A 17,208-nucleotide genomic window follows, 5' to 3' on the forward strand; every position below is an offset into this window, starting at 1 on the left:
CAAAACACAAAATAAAATCCAGGCCTGGTCCTCTCTTGTCTTTCACTGTCGTAACTCCTCCTTTTATCCTTCCGGAGCTCCTCCGTGGGACTCGAGACCGGTGAGTGGTGCAGGTGTCGCTCATTATCAATTACTCCACCGGCCTCGCTCCATTCCCACGGCTCTCGGTTCCGCCCCCACTCGTCACACTGCAATACATTTATGTGTGTTCTGTTCTGTTTACTCTGGGGGGATTATCGCTGCTCTCCCTGCTCTCATCCATGCTAGGCTGCATGGATGCGCAGGGAGTTCTTGCCCAGAACAGAACCATACCGCCAATCCAAACTGTATGCTAATTGTCAATCATCTTTGACGATATTGGTCCTGACAAAACTTTTATTGCAGATGCATGCAGATGAGCTTCCCTGAGACGGTTTTTGACAGTTTGTGCAGAAATGATTTAGTTATGCAAACCGATTGTTGCAGCAGCTGTCCGGGTGGCTGGTCTCAGACGATCTTGGAGGTGAAGATGCTGCGTGTTCCAGTTCCTTCCAATATCCAGCAACTTCGCACAGCCATTGAAGAGGAGTGGACCAACATTCCACATGCCACAATCAACAACCTGATCAACTCTATGCGAAGGAGATGTGTTGCACTGCGTGAGGCAAATGGTGGTCACATCAGATACTGACTGGTTTTCGGACCCCCCCCGGACCCCCCCATACAGTAAAACTGCACATTTTAGAGTGGCCTTTTATTGTGGCCAGCCTAAGGCACACCTGTGCAATAATCATACTGTCTAATCAGCATCTTGATATGCCACACCTGTGAGGTGGATGGATTATCTCGGCAAAGGAGAAGTGCTCACTAACACAGATTTAGACAGATTTGTGAACAATATTTGAGAGAAATAGGCCTTTTGTGTACATAGAAAAAGTTTTAGATCTTTGAGTTCAGCTCATGACAAAGGGGGGCAAAAACAAAAGTGTTGCGTTTATAATTTTGTTCAGTGTAAATATACATTCCAACAAGCATTAACTCATATCACAACTCATTTCCCCTTTTCAGTGAATCCTCTGGGGTCTGAGGGTGTTTTGGGGCCATGGAGAAGTTTTGACATGCCCTGACATTTGTGCTTTTTTCAGCACAATTATTCAGTCTGATGATGATGATGATGATGATTATTATTATTATAAATATGACTATAATTTTTATTACATTTCAGTTTTTGCTTTAAGTTTATTTAGTTTTAATTATGTTAGTACTTCAATTTAAAGTAAGTGAAAGTCAGAAATGCTGTCTTAGCAACTAACTAAAATAAAATAAGCTTAATTATTTTCCTTCTGTTTTATTTAAGATAATGTTTATTTTATTACAAGTAATGAATTATGGTTTTAGTTTTAGTTAACAATAAAACCCTGAGTGCTTTATAATTTATTCATTATTTGACCGTCTTAAAATTATGTATTTTCAAATCTTAATAAACTGATAATACATTTTATAATACATTGAAATTCATTATAATATGTACAATACCTAATCAAAATTATACCAGAAAATTAATATAAACACTTTTATAAAGTTATTGATATTAATTAATCAATTATATCAGAAAACTGACCTTTAAACTTTAAAAATGTTCAAAGTGACTCAACTGTACTATATATCCTTTCTTTTTTTTAGAGTTATATTTATGGGTGTTTTTATGCCTTTATTGGGATAGGATAGTAGAGAGCTGACAGGATTGGGCAGAGAGAGAGGAGCGGGATCAGCAAAGGACCTCGAGACAGGAATCAAACCCGGGTCACCACAAGCACAGTTGTGCTATATGTTGGCACACTAACCATGAGTCTATTGGCACCAACTGTATGTCCTTTTTTCTGACAATGTATAGTCAACACCAGTTATAATTTTACTCATTATTACGTTTCTCTTCAATACCTGATTCTAAGTCAGTCGCAACATGCTGAGGTCACACATTTTTGGTAAAATGACCACTAAAGTATTTTAACTTCCAATTTGAAGGTAGGAATGATGTATCATAATAACTGGACTAAACTGGACTTTTACGACTACACAGCAGTTTCCTCCAAATGACATTTTAATGCCCCATTGTCTTCTGTCATTATTTTTCTCATGCTGGGTCTGTACATTAGACATACATCCCAACAGAGCAATCAGAGTGTCTTCAAACTGGTGTGTTGAAGCTGTTGTTGTGCTGGTGGGGCTGACCTGGCTGACCCTGTGATGGTCAGAACAGGAGTGCGCAGAGGGCAGGAGTGAAGTGCTGGTCCGGCAACACCCGTGGCACTTTATCAATCAACAGTGGCATCTATTCCAGCTGGTGCCACCTGGCCTACTCCATCAGTGTCAGCTGTTATTTCAAGGCACTGCCAAAAGGAGGGACTGGATTTAGCTGCTGGCATGCTCCAGGGTTCCGTCACAGGTCATTAGATTATTGGAGTGGAGACTGTTTTCAAAATTATTTTGAGAGGTGCTGGGAGAATTTTTGGGTCTTTTAGCATCCAACATTCTTATTTAATTATAGCTTGTAGGAGCATATAAAGAGTTGGGTTCACGTCACTGTACATGTAGTTATTGCACACCTTATTCTATGGGGACATATGACCAAAAATGTCAGAGTGAAATAATTATCTTGCGATACAACACTCTTAAAATATCAGATAATTTGACCTTTTTATGACAAGGCATTGTTAGTTTAGTTAGATTTAAATTAATAGCTGTTTATATTTGTTGAATATAAAAAAATAAAAATATATATATATATTAAAAAATGTTAAAAAGTGTACACACAAGTTATCGTATTTTACTTGAAAGTTACACCACATTACAATTTTTAAACTAATTATTAAACTGAGTCACTAAACTTAAACATTGTTTAACAATGCAATAAATGTTTTTAAAAACATTATGAAACCAACATGAATACACATTTTCTGAGAAGTTGGCACGTGTTTTAAACTAGATTTTCAAAATACTGTTTTCCTTTTCTTTTCCTTGGACACTCTTTTTGTCATCAACCCATAAGCAACTTAACAAACAATGACCGCAACTAGTGTTTGTACATAGAAATCTAACCTACAATGTATTAGTCAACTAAATATCAACGCAAGTGTCATCTTGCAATTAATTTGAACTAGGGGTGAGAATTAAAATATTTAATTCTATGTGATTCATTAAAATATATTTATTCGGCATCACTGCTGTTCAAATGTAATTGTTGGTTTGTTTGTCTGTGTGTCTACAGTGATTATTTTGTGCAAGCATAGCTCTAATCATTGATGAATTCCTGCTACTAGACAATTATTACTGTAATCAGCACAATATAAATACTGTAATTTTGTGATTGCTCTCCATAATTAAACCAGTTTAGTCCATGTCTCTGTCTCTCTTAAAGAAAGTTCAGTGAGCATGGGCCAGGTTAACAGCTTTTTGTGATTACTATTACGCCGTTATAACATTGTCACCTGATAAGGTAGTCCTGAGGGCCATACTCCCCATATGACCCCCTAAATAACATATTTTCTGTGCGGGAAAAATTATCAGGATCCCAATGGGCTCCAGGCAGACTGAATAAACAGCTGGTGGATAAGAAACCTAATTTAAACGGCTGTCTTTCTCCCTTACCAGTGTACAGTTGGGGTGCTTCCCATTTCGCTGAGGCTTTATTCCAGATCAAATGTGCCAGGGTGCTGGGAACACCAGAAACCCAAGAGAGCGTAATTGTTTTATCCCACCAATTTATTTTAAGATGATAACTTTGGTTGTTGAAGAAGGAAAAGGCTAAAAACTGATGTACTGTACTGACAGATCAACCACGAAAAAATTAAAGATTGCACAAGGCAATTTGTGTTTTTGGTTGCGAGGACCAGCTACTGCTTGAAAAAGGGTTTATCTTTTGGTTGTTTAAGCCTTTTATGGATTGTTCACTTTCAAACAGCAAAGGCACCCCCTGTGAAGCCCAGGCGACACTCCATTTGTATGCATTTCAAAGCTAATTGGATTCAATTAACCCTAGCACTTTGGGCAGACTTATGCAGACCGTCTAAAATTGTTTAGTTAATAATCACTCAGTTTTGGACAAATATAGGGGTGGGATGAGAAGACTCACTTGATTAATAAAACAGATGGAATGTTTTAGCACCAATTAAATTCCATTCAGGTCACCGCACAAGTGAGACAAATGGACATTGTAGGCTGACCTGATGCAAATGAGGTGTGGCTGCTTTGGCAGATGGTGGTAGCCATCATCTCAAACATGCACTCTGTCATACAGTGCTGCCACCCAGACCTGTATATATTGACAAAAGTATTGGGAAACTTGACTATTAGACCAACAGCGACTTCAATGCGATTGCATTCCAAATACATAGACATTGTGGAGTCTATGTATTTAGACTTTTGTAGCTATAACAGCTTCCACTCTTCTGGGAAGACTTTCCACAATATTTTGGAGTGTTTCTGGAGTGGGAATTTATGTTCATTCGTCCAGGGGTTCTCAAACTTTTTGGGGCCTTGGACCCCTTACAGTAAATAACATTTTTCCAAGGACCCCTCATAATTTTAACCATGATTAAGCATATGCTTGCTGCAGTTTGTACTCTCAGATGCCATTGCAACATCCGGTTAAATTTTTATGCATTCCGTTTTTTTTTTTTTTGCATCCCTATATTTGTAATTTATATATATATATATATATATATAATTTTTTGTTCTTCCTGTTTTGATTTTCTGCACTCTGTTTTAACAGTTAAATTAAATTGTAGTAATCAAAAAGCACATCTAATTAATTGAAATAATAAAGATAAATTGTAACACGTTATTTATTTATTTATTTGTTTGTATAATAATAATAGGGATATATATATATATATATAAAGAAGAAATACATATTGTGTTGCCTGTTTAAATTTTTTCTGGATGTATGATTTAATGTAAATTTATTATAAAAAACGGTGGTAACAAGATGAAGGCATCAAAACATTAACTTTCAAAATATAATACAATTAAAATGTAACTATTACTTTAATTTTTTTGCCAACAAAGTGCTGCACAACAGAGGTTTACTGTTAAAACTTAAACATGGAAGAAAAATTGTGTGATTATTCCTATAAAAATAAGTTACATAACACCATGAGCGCCACGTGTGCTTCAGTGTGTATGTAGAAGATGAAACTGTGACATTCATTCACTCAGAGACGCGCAGAACATGTAGACTTCATATGCGCTTTAATACACTGAACACAATTATAAACGCAACACTTTTGTTTTTGCCCCCATTTTTCATGAGAAATAGTTCATATAGCGATTTCATTAATAGTACAGCGCTACATTTGAGTTATTCATTCAATATTTGCCAAATTCTGCGTTATAAAGTACATTCCATTTTAATGACTGGATTCCGAGATTTCCCTCGGAAAAAGGATTTCCCTTCACTGGAAATAAGAGGCCTAGCCCAATTCCTGATAAACAGCACCATACTGTTATCCCTCATCCACCAAACTTTACAGTTGGCATAGTGCAGTCAGGCAGGTGATGTTCTTCTGGCATCCACCAAACCCATACTCGCCCATCAGACTGCCAAACAGAGAAGGGTTATTCGTCACTCCACAGAACACATTTTCACTGCTCTAGAGTCCAGTGGTGGCATGCCTTACAATTCTTTATTTAACACTTGGCATTGTACTTGGTGATGTAAGACTTGCATGCAGCTGCTCGACCATGGAAACCCATTCCACAAAGCTCTCGCCGTACAGTTTTTGTGCTGATATTAATGCCAGTGGAAGTTTTGCAATTAGTACAAAGTCTAATTTGAAGTTATGAAACGTTGCCCTCAGCCAAAACTATTTGCTCTGGAACAAATATTGGAGTAATGAGACCAAATATTATGTCAAGTTTAACCACTACATAGACATCAGAGCATCAGAGTGACAAATTCCAGAAGAACTAGCCAAGGTAAGGCTGTTCACTGTGGTTTCATGAGCACGAAACAGCCACTAACATCCTGGAGCTCATCTCCAAAAACGGTAAAGTAAATTTTCAAACTGACACTATCTTTATAAATAAACCGCATACAATAAATGGTGAAATTGTTCCCGTGGTGATATTGGTAGAATATTGCATGGCTGGAATAACCTATAAGCCAGTGTTTCTCAACCCTGGTCCTGGGCGCCCCCCAGCACTGCACATTTTGTGTGTCTCCCTAATCAAACACACCTGATTCAACTCATTAGCTCATTAAAAGAAACTCCAGGACCTGAAATGGGTGTCAGATAAGGGATACATACAAAATGTGCAGTGTTGGTGGGCGCTCAGGACCAGGGTTGAGAAACACTGCTCTAAGCCAATCTGAAAGTTTATTATGCTCAGCAAGGCTGTGTGAAAAACAAACAAACAAATACATAAATAAATAAATACAATTTCAATGTTAATGAATTTTCAAATATAATTTATTCTTGTGATGGTAGATATATGTAAAATATTTTTTTTTTCAATAAGTTTTATATTCTGTACTTTTTAACTTTATTTTATTTTCATACATTGTGTTGTTTAGGTTGAAATGTAGACTCTTATTCCTTTAGATATCTCTGCAGTGGGTGAATAATTATTGTCTTTTGCATAAGTCAGTATATGATTTCAAATAGCATCAGTGCATCTGTCGACTAGTTGGTTTGTGTAGTATTTTACCATGTGAAGGTTGATTATCAGATTTTATCAGATAATTATCTTTGAAAGTCAATCATCCTCATATCTTGATATGAGTACATAAAGTACTTGTGGTTTAAAACAAACAAACAAACAAATCAATCAATCATATAACTTATAATGGACCAATATACTAACATATATATATGCACTAATACTAGCTGATAACATCTTTTGCAGGACTAAAACACATTTTTGTGTCAAACTGAATTTCAATTTAGTTCTTTTAAAGCAGCAATTTTAGAATGATTTAATCAGTTACTGCTTTGACTGTGGTTTTTATGGATGTTTGTCTTTGAATGTATATTCAAGCTTTTTTTTTTTAGAGCAGGCTCCAGATGTTGTTGCACTGTCAAGTCAGTCTCTGCTTCATTGTCAGGATTTTTTATGCTTCCCTTTCTTTTAAATAAAGATCTTTGCTGGTGAACATCAATGCCATGGTAATCTAAAAAGAGAATGACATGACAGGGTAAAAATCTTCTGGAAAAATAAATGTACAATGAAAGTCACCTACTCTGTCTCATCAGAGGAAAAGGAAAGAATAATAACAATAGTTTTACATGAACCCACCAAAAAATGATTATTGCAGTTCTGTGAAATTATGTATTATATAGAATAATTGTTAGGTTGTTAGAATAAAAGTTAGGATGTCAGGATATCTCTCATCCTCTTAATTTATGTCTGTCTTTCTCTCCACGTACCCCGGAGCTTATTACAACTGGTGTAAACAAACTCTAATTTTCTTTGTTGCACTTATACACCCTCAGGCAAAACCCCCATAGTTCCCCAATATAGCAAATAATCATTTACAGAGCATATTCAAATTAGACACCATAGCTTTCTTGATGCTTAGATAACAAGAAAATTGACATGCAAAGAAATATATAACATGGTTTATGATTTACTATTGGCATACTGAACACTCAAAAAATGATATGTTGGCCTTACTTAACTTTTTTATGTCAACAGGTTCCACATAACTGAGTTAGGTTGCATTTAAGTAAAAATATTGATTTTAGTGAACTTAAGTTAATTACATAAAGTTAATACAATGTTATTTAATTGAATCAACGTAACATTCTTGACTTTGTTTTAATCTATTAAGTTAATCAAGTTCAATTATTCTAAAATGTATATGGTCACATTCAATGAAAACAAATAATACAGTTTCATTGAGTTTATTCAATAAATACATTTAAAAAAAAATTTTTTTACAACTTTTACAAATTTTTCCAAGAAGAATAATTTGTACGAAATCTAAAGACTGCCTTCACTTTTTTAATCAGATATCTTATCTTATTACAAAAAAAAGTGTAAAAAAGCATACTAATAAAAAATAAAAGCATGGATTTTAGGTAATCACCAGAGTACTAGTTTACTCCCCGCACTACATTTCCCATTAGCCCTGTACCTGTCACTGATCATTCTCCCACACCTGTTCCCCATTACTTTAGACTATTTAATGAGCTCTTTCACCCAGACTCTCTGCGAAGTCTTGTTTTGCCTTGGTAAAACATTTCTGAGCGTTATTCCGGTTTCATTGGACTGCCTTCTGTTATTACCTCTGCCTGCCTTTTGTCTCTTGTTGATTTGCTGCCTGCCCCTTGGACTTGTGCTCTGTTTACTGGACTATCAACATTGGATTGCCGCCTGCCCTGACCTAAGACCGTCTCAGTTTCTGAACGATATCTGCCTGCCCCGATCTCAGGTCTGTCTATGATCACCATTCTGTCTGCCCCACGATACTGCCTAATCTGTGTCTTGACCTCTGCTTGTTTGATTAAGTTTCAAATAAAACTGCAAATGGATCCCAGCCGTGTTGATGAATCATTACAGATTAAATTTCTAATCAAATTGCAAATGGATCCCAGCCGTGATGATGAATCATTACAATGACATAGATTCCCAGCGTGGTGTTGCGCGTTGAGGTTAGGGCTTCGACATGTTCAACATTCTAAAAATGTCAAGTACAAAAAGAAACAATTACCAACAGATCAAGGGTCAAAGAAGTTGGTTTTGGAGAAACATACAATAGGTTTTAATGAGAAAGGTAAATAACCTACCATGTACTCCTTCACAAGGTTTGAGGGGACTTCCTTCAGGCAGACAGCAAGGGCTTTCAGGATGCATACACATTTTTGCCGATCGAGACATTCTGAATATGTAAAATGAACAACATTAGTTAGCACTTGACTTTTTAGACTTGTTACTGTACATCTAACATTTTAAGTAGTATTATACAGATCATCCCACTGTGTTGTTTCTACAAAACTCAAATTTTCAATCCTGGGAACCAGTACAAGAAAACCCAACAAATGTTCCTAAATCAGAAACTTTGCTATGGGAAAGATACACAGTAATCTTGGATGTCAGAGTTGTTCCAATTGGTGCAAAAACACAACTCTGCTGCTGAGAAATATGATAAAGCTACAAACAAGCCCTGAAATTAAAACGGTATGAATTATGCACATATTAACATTTTAGCATATGCTGTGTGTACTCCAGGCTTTAAAGGGGTAATTCACCAAAAGAAAATGTATCATTATCAGTTATTTTATCTTTTAGACTTCGTTACATAAAATGCAAAATGTGGTTAGTTTGTCCTGCTCATTTCTGATGATAAAATGACAGTCAAGGGTGAGTTTCTCTTCTGAAGCTTCAAAAGCATCAAACAATTACATGTTACATTTGAAGATTCAGAACAGGAATTCACCATTGACTTTTATTGTGTACACAAAAAAGAGCAGGACAAATTGGCCAAAATGCATCATTTTAGTTCAAGCAAAAAAAACAAAAAAAAAAATTGTAAGAGGTTCAACGACATGAGGCTGAGTAAATGATGACCGAATTTTCATCTTTGGGTAAAATATTATTTTAACCTATTATTAATTATTGTCAGATTTAAAATGACAGTTAATTTAGATCAGCACAAAAACTGTGCGGCGAGAGCTTCGTGGAATGGGTTTCCATGGTCGAGCAGCTGCATGCAAGTCTTACATCACCAAGTACAATGCCAAGTGTTAAATAAAGAATTGTAAGGCATGCCACCACTGGACTCTAGAGCAGTGAAAATGTGTTCTGTGGAGTGACAAATAACCCTTCTCTGTTTGGCAGTCTGATGGGCGAGTATGGGTTTGGTGGATGCCAGAAGAACATCACCTGCCTGACTGCACTATGCCAACTGTAAAGTTTGGTGGATGAGGGATAACAGTATGGCCATAACTGACAGGATGTTTGTGATCTTCTGTGCTGCTGCTGCTCCTTTCTTTGGTTTGAGAAATGATCAAGCTGACCCATATATTTGGAGACCAAAGGGATTGTTGTAATCCAACTTAATTTCACAGATACCTAATATAGTTTTAAAAGAACAAATCAGGTTGGCTGCTGATAAATTTGGGACAAACCTTAAAATAATATTATACACCAACAATCAAAGTATTCCTTTACCAGCACTTACAGATTACATACAAAATTATTACAAATGAACACAAATCTGTGAAACGTAGTTACATTCTTTGGACCAACAGCAGCCACATTTCATTTTTTTGAGTGAATGGATTCTAGTAGTTAATATGTCAAATATAACTTTTAAGTATGACCCTTCTTGGCATTTAATGTGCAAGTTCATGGCAGTAGGTAGTTCCGGTGTGAATAACTACCATGCAATTCACTTCTGCATATTACTTCTTACTGTGTGAAATGAAATGGTCACTCTTTTCATTTTGCCAGCTCTGAGATATTTGCTTGGAATTTCTCCTGCTTTTTTCCCCTTTGCAAAAAAAAATAAATAAAAAAATAAAAAAATAAAGCTTATAGTGAAAGCCTGATTATTTCAGAGATCTTGTCACAAGTTTTTACATTTCTGTGTTACTTTTGCTATATTTTCACACTTAAAACAATGATTTGGTATTCCTCTTGTACCACTGTGCTCTTTTGTGCAAATAAATAAATCTCTTAACAGTTCTCTCCCAAGTGTTTTGGGACATCATTGTCAGCATTGAGTCAGTAGGGTATGTAACACTTTTAATTGTCAAGAAATTACTTCTCTTTAAATGTGTTGGTTCAACATACTTACCTGTTGATCAAAAAAATGGCTTTAACTTTAACTCACACCAAAAAAAAAAAATGTTTTATTTTGTAACTTTCAGGAGGGTGCACTCGCTCTTTTTTTTTTCTTTGGTAATTGATCAAGCAGGCTTGCTGGAACATTATATTTCCAAAGAACCAAATATGTCTTTAACTAAAGAGTAATTGCTGAATTAGTTAAGTTTTAGAAGGGGTGTACTCATGCTGCTGAGTACTGTATACATATATACTACAGTGTTCAATATAATGTATAAAGATTACACTGACAGCAATGCTTGAAGTGTGCTTACATTTTACTGTGCTGTACTGTCAATGGGCTCAAATCCAGTCCATTAGCAAGGCCGGGCAAAATGCACTTAAAAATGAACTTATTCTGGTTAAATACACTTTGGATATGATACAACAATATATGAATAATCTCAGAATTAATTAATTAATATACCACCGAGCATTTTTTTTCTGTTAACTAGCATGCATATTACTAGCATACTGGCTGTTTATTAGTACTTATAAAGCACAGATTAATGCCTTATTCTTCATGACCATAATTTACCCTTAATCCTAACCCATACCTAAACTTAACAACTACCTTACTAACTATTAATAAGCAGCAAATTAAGAGTTTATTGAAGCAAAACTCAAAGTTAATAGTTACTTAATAGTGAAAATTGGACCTTTAAATAAAAATGTGACCAACTATTTAATTATATTTCTATACACTCTCATGGCAATTTATAACTATTTTACATTTTGGTGAATTACTTACTTGGATGTTTAACATCACTCTGCCTGTTCAAATATATTAACACAACTCTGACTTACTTAACAATTTATTTTAATTACCTCACGTTCACCCAATTGTTTCATGTTGTTTAATTTTTCAACAGTTGTCTGCAAAATAATCAGTTCACAATGTTGTTATAATTACACTGTACCATGCACACACACACAAACTGATGGTGACAAGAACTTTGATTCACAATTGAGGGATGGCTGTTAAGATCTATCAGCATACAACATACTAATAGAATGGATAGTTATTAGGATGAGGAGCCTGAGATCAAAATTATGAAGTTATTGTTTAAGGTAGGACACTTCATGTACTGTTCAACTTTGAGATTTTAGTCTGTTTTGCTTCCATGTCTTCTTTTGCTCTAATGGAAAGGAAATTTCCAAAATACACATTAAGGTATTTTTTTAAGCCTACTACCCTCGTCTGTTTGCTTCTGTTGATTTCTTCTAAATTAGCCAAAACAAGCCATCTGCATATTTAAACATAACATTTCAAGGGAAAAGACTCTTGATGTAAGTTATTAACTAATAACTGGGGAAGTTCTGTGGTGATATGCTTTAGTCAGGCACGTGCACACATAGACATCAAAGGGGGCTTGAGCACCTGCAAATCAGGCGTTAAGTAATAAAAATGTGCTAATTTGCATACATTTGACACAAGGCATTGCCGATGAAGAGGATAAACAAAATAACTAAAGCATATCACCACAGAACTTTTCCAGTTATTAGTTAATGATTTACATCAAGAGTCTTTTCCCTTGAAATGTTATGTTTAAATATGCAGATGGCTTGTTTTGGTTAATTTAGAAGAAAGGGCACTTTCTCTCGAGGAAGAAAAAGGGCAGGTGCTCAAGCCTCCTTTGATGTCTATGTGTGCACGTTCCTGCGTATGTTTATTGTTTATTGTTTAATCCCTGCATGTTAACAAGTCACCCTACAGTCGTAGCCTAATGGTTAGAGAGTCAGACTTGTAACCCAAAGGTTGCAGGTTTGAGTCTTGGTGCTGGCAGGGATTGTAGGTGGGGGGGATGAATGTACAGCTCTCTCTTCCACCTTCAATACCACGACTGAGGTGAGACCCTTGAGTAAGGCACTGAACCCCCAACTGCTCCCCAGGCGCCGCAGCAAAAATGGCTGCTCCTGGTGTATGTTCATGGTGTGGGTGTGTGTGCACTTGAATGGGTTAAATGCAGAGCACAAATTCCAAGTATGGGACACCATACTTGGCTACACATCACTTTCACTTACATTTTTCAGTAAAAGTATTAATATTAATATTTATATTAAATACTGTTTTTCTAAAAATGTGTTATTACAATACTAATGTTTTTTTTTTATATTTTTATTTAGTAGTAGTAGTAGTAGTAGTAATAATAATAATAATAATACAATAAGCACAAAATCTTTGGCCAGATTGTGTAGTCTTACAAACAAGCACAACAAACTTGACTTTTGACTTTTTTTAAAGCCATATATGGCAAGCTAACATCGAAGTGATGCTTTAAAAAGTTAACATCTAAGTTTATCTGTCATATCTGTTCAGTTTAGTAAGAAGAGCATTTGTGCCTCCTTTAAATATATAAAAATGCAAGTCACTGTAGGTGTGGAGGGCCGGTTCTATATTTTTGTGAGGGAAATTTATCATCCCTCCATGCTATTGCCTCCACACTGAACCTACATGCAAATGAGCATCTGTAGAACCTTAGATAGAGAACATCCTATCTAAATCCAATTTGGCAAATGTGTATTTATCAAATGAGGCGAGAAGCGCACCTCTGTTTGCCAAGCCGGCAGTGGATCCCACTTCATAGCATCCTATCCCTGCCTGCTTGTATGACATTTGGCAGGTAATCTATGCCATTATTGTTTCTCCAAAGCTGAGTTTTATTCAGCACTGTGTGGCTGTTTGCATAGAGCTTAGTGTTTTGTTTTTTTCCCCTCATTTTCCTCATCAGGTATTAAGCACCTTTTGCTTTCAGCATTACAAAGGGTAAGCAAAGCTGGAAGATTATTCAACTTTGCTTGGAAATGTTATGTAAATATAAGGACGAGAAGAATTCGTGTGTGAAATCTGTCATGAATTTAAATTGTGATAACTGAGATAGTATAGCTTGTGGGCTTCATGACTATAAAACACAGACAGTGTATAGAAACCTAACCCTAAACATATAGTAAGTGCATGTAGTTAATTAATTTTACTCAGTACTTACATAATTACATTGTAACAAGGACACCTTAAAATAAAGTGCAACCGATTATTGTACCAGTAAAGTATTGTAATGCTTTTAGGACACTGTTATCACCCCCACTAAATATAGTACACCATCTTGGTTAATTTTCATTAGTTCTCATGCTACATTGTAATTATATTGTAATAAAAATGAAAAACTGCTGAAGGATGTCAAGTATATTGTAAAAAAAAAAAAAAACCTGTCCTTGCAATTTATTTACTATTTTGTTTTGGCCATTCACAGTTTATGTAATCTCTTATGTCTGAATATTTTCCTGCGCTGAATGTGTGACATTATCTAGAATTGTCTATGACCCTGGATACTTACACACAACAGAGCCTTTGAAAGAACAAGCATAAGGCCCACAGCACACTGAGGCTTGTTGATGTGAGTCCATATTATTCAAATGCCACAACCCACTGGGATCTTGCTCTTGGCCTTGTATTAATTCAAGTCCCTCTGAGTTGCATAGAGCCTTTGTCTCCATAACTCTGCTTTTGATTGGGGTCTGGCCTACGAGGCATGCAAACCCCCACTCGGGATGATTGTTCCTCCCTGGCCTAAAACTCTTCCAATCAGAGGCCTTTTCTGTAGCTCCAGCCACTGTTCTGTGTCTCCAGACTTGTTGACTTTCAAACAACTCCAGAGTTTTAATGAAAGTCCTTAGTGAAGACAGCACCAGCCTCTGTCTGTGTTTTATTACATGGCAGGACGACAGGGCCTCAGGTCTAACAGGGAAGGACCATGTGGACAAACAGGTGGGCTATTAATGCCTCACAATCCCCCTGTGTTGAGCGGACAGCTACTAGGTCATCCAAGGCCAACATGGAGGAAGAAAAGAGTGAGTGTGGCTGTTTTTCTCTTTGGTTTTAATTATTGTGCAAGATCGGAAATGGTAGTCACCATCTGGGCAATTATTAGACATGGGTACTGAGCTGTGACTGGTTAAGTGTTTGTGCTTGACATAATATATAAATATGGTTAGAGGAGCAGTCAGGTGTGTCACAGCCCTTTATTTAGTGGCAATTTCTTCTACTGTGTACAGTTTTTCACAGAAACAAAAAAAGTGATAATGCAAAAACCACATTTAGTTTTTGTTTGTTTGTTTGTTTGTTTGATTGTTTTGTTTTGTTTTCTCTTGTATTTAACTATAAGATGCTAAGCAAAGTTTGCACTCCACTTAAATCAGTTCATGTGTACTTTGTATGATAACACCCCTTGACAAACCATCATAATCCCCCAAAAAAAGTATCAATGTTTTCACCAAAATATTAAACAGCACAAACTTTTCCAATATTGATAATAATAAGAAAAGGTTCTTGAGCACTAAATCAGCGTCTTAAAAAAACAAACAAAAAAAAAAAAACATTTACAGCATCTTTAAAAACAACCTAAAAAAACTTTTGAAAATCATCCAGACAGATCTTACATTTTAACACAAAATTTGAATAGCACTGTGCATACATACTGTATACATATTGTATATAGAATTGAAAATGTTTTGACAAAAGGATGACAAAATGCTTCCCATATCTTTTGTTGTTGATGTCAAATGTCCAATCAAACTGTGCTGTATTTTGGCACAAACTCATCTGTCACTTGGCAGAAGCAGCCTAATTAAGCAGATGCCAACAGTGTCTATTTGTCTGACACTCTCTTGTCTTCAAATGATATGAACTAAACTATGCAGGGTAAAATAAATATTAATAAATAGTTTGTTTTAAAGATTTAAAGACTTTTTTGTGTTTGTGTGCTAATTTCAATTTTGTCACGGTGTTGGTCACTACTTGATATCCAGTCAGTCCAGCAACCAATTGGCTAATATTACACGAAAAAAGTGACCAGAGGACAGCGTGCACAGGCCAGTGGTTAGGGGAATAAATCAGAAAGGTCAGGAAATTTGAAATACCGCCTTTGTTTCGATTTGGCAGAACACAAGGCACTGCAGTGGCCACTCAAGCTTGAAATGATGTTTCCTCCCAGAGCTTGATGTTCCATCCTCACTCACTGTAAGTTAACAGCAATATTGTGTGTGTGTGTGTGTGTGTGTGGGTGAAGGAACATTTCTGTTTTAGGCCAGATTTCAGTATCTTCAGGCCTGTTTTTCCTTTCTTTCATGCACTAAAGATTCATATACCTGGTCCTATTCCATGCCTCATGATGTACTCTGACATTCTCTGGGGTGAAATTCAGGGCCGCTGCTGGCCAAATGGGTGCCCTAAGCAGAATAGTGTTGTGCCCCCTCCCTCCCTCCCTCCCTCCAAAAAAAAAACACTTACTATAAGGGGTCAAAAAAAAAAATAGAACTTTAATCAAATATAAATGTAAATAAATAAATTGTAATTCACTTGTATTATTTATAAATTACAATTGTAGTTCTAGACTGTTACCTATATGGCTATGATTTTATTAATACAGTTGTCTGATTGATTTTATGGTCTCAAGCATTCAGAAATCACACAAAATAAAATGAAGCAGTTAAAACCATGGTTAATTTTGGTAAGGGTTGTGATGTCCACATGTTTTTGTTAAAGAAATTAAAGAGGTGGCTTTTTCTATCGCAAAAAGTGAATTAAATGTTTGGTCAATATTAAACAAGGATTTTCTCATCCTGCAAGTGTCACAACAGCAATTATCAGGCCTTTGGTGCCCTTTGCAGGCATTTGTAATAATGTAAATTGTTTATTTTGTATTACATTACAATGAAACCATATTTAAACCATATGCCATATTGCCTCGTAGTTTTTATATAATACATTTTAAGTCATGGAAACTAGAATATTAAGTCAGATGTGTTGGTGGTGGTGGTGAAATTATTACCGACATTAAACCACGTTACTAATGTCAACAGTCAAAAAAGTTTCGCATTATGAACTTAGTTACCTGAAAGTGATGCACAGGCATCAACTGGGATGGTGCCCCCCTGGGAGTTGGTGCCCTATGCAAACTGCGTACTCTGCATATAGGGAGCGGCGGTACTGGTGAAATTAATTGCTATCATGAGCTGAAATTACGCATATTTGATTTTTAAACATTGTTTGCTTTCATTATCTCTAGAGAGTGAGCACTACATTATTAAGAAGACAAATAATAGTCTCAAAATGAAAATAATTTCAGCAGCTTACTTTGTGACTCACACCTCATTCTTGACTTTTGTACCCAAAGCATTCAAACTGTCATCATGTCCCTGTTCAGATTTATTTTTTTTGTAATCCAGACAACTGTCTTTCAAACTTAAAGGGGTCATATGATGCGATTTCAAGTTTTCCTTTCTCTTTGGAGTGTTACAAGCTCTTGGTGCATAAATAAGATCTGTAAAGTTGCAAAGATTAAAGTCTCAAGTCCAAAGAGATATTCTTTATAAAAGTTAAGAGTCAACCACGCCTACCTAAAA

General features: G+C 35.9%; 1 protein-coding gene across 2 annotated transcripts in view; it reads left to right on the top strand.

Moving 5' to 3' along the window:
• sgcd (sarcoglycan, delta (dystrophin-associated glycoprotein)) overlaps positions 1–17,208 on the top strand; it is a 513,027-nt gene that overhangs the window by 53,812 nt on the left and 442,007 nt on the right. Inside the window, exon 1 of one of the 2 annotated variants that reach the window (XM_016539388.1) lies at positions 14,413–14,655. The exons of the other annotated variant lie outside the window; for it this stretch is intronic. Coding sequence (XP_016394874.1) covers positions 14,518–14,655 — 138 coding nt within the window. The 5' untranslated portion in view covers positions 14,413–14,517. Of the gene's footprint in view, positions 1–14,412; positions 14,656–17,208 lie in introns of those variants that run through there. 2 annotated transcript variants of the gene reach the window in all.

Source organism: Sinocyclocheilus rhinocerous, unplaced genomic scaffold (assembly GCF_001515625.1).
Source record: "Sinocyclocheilus rhinocerous isolate Xijiao unplaced genomic scaffold, SAMN03320098_v1.1 scaffold338, whole genome shotgun sequence".
Lineage (NCBI taxonomy): Eukaryota > Metazoa > Chordata > Actinopteri > Cypriniformes > Cyprinidae > Sinocyclocheilus > Sinocyclocheilus rhinocerous.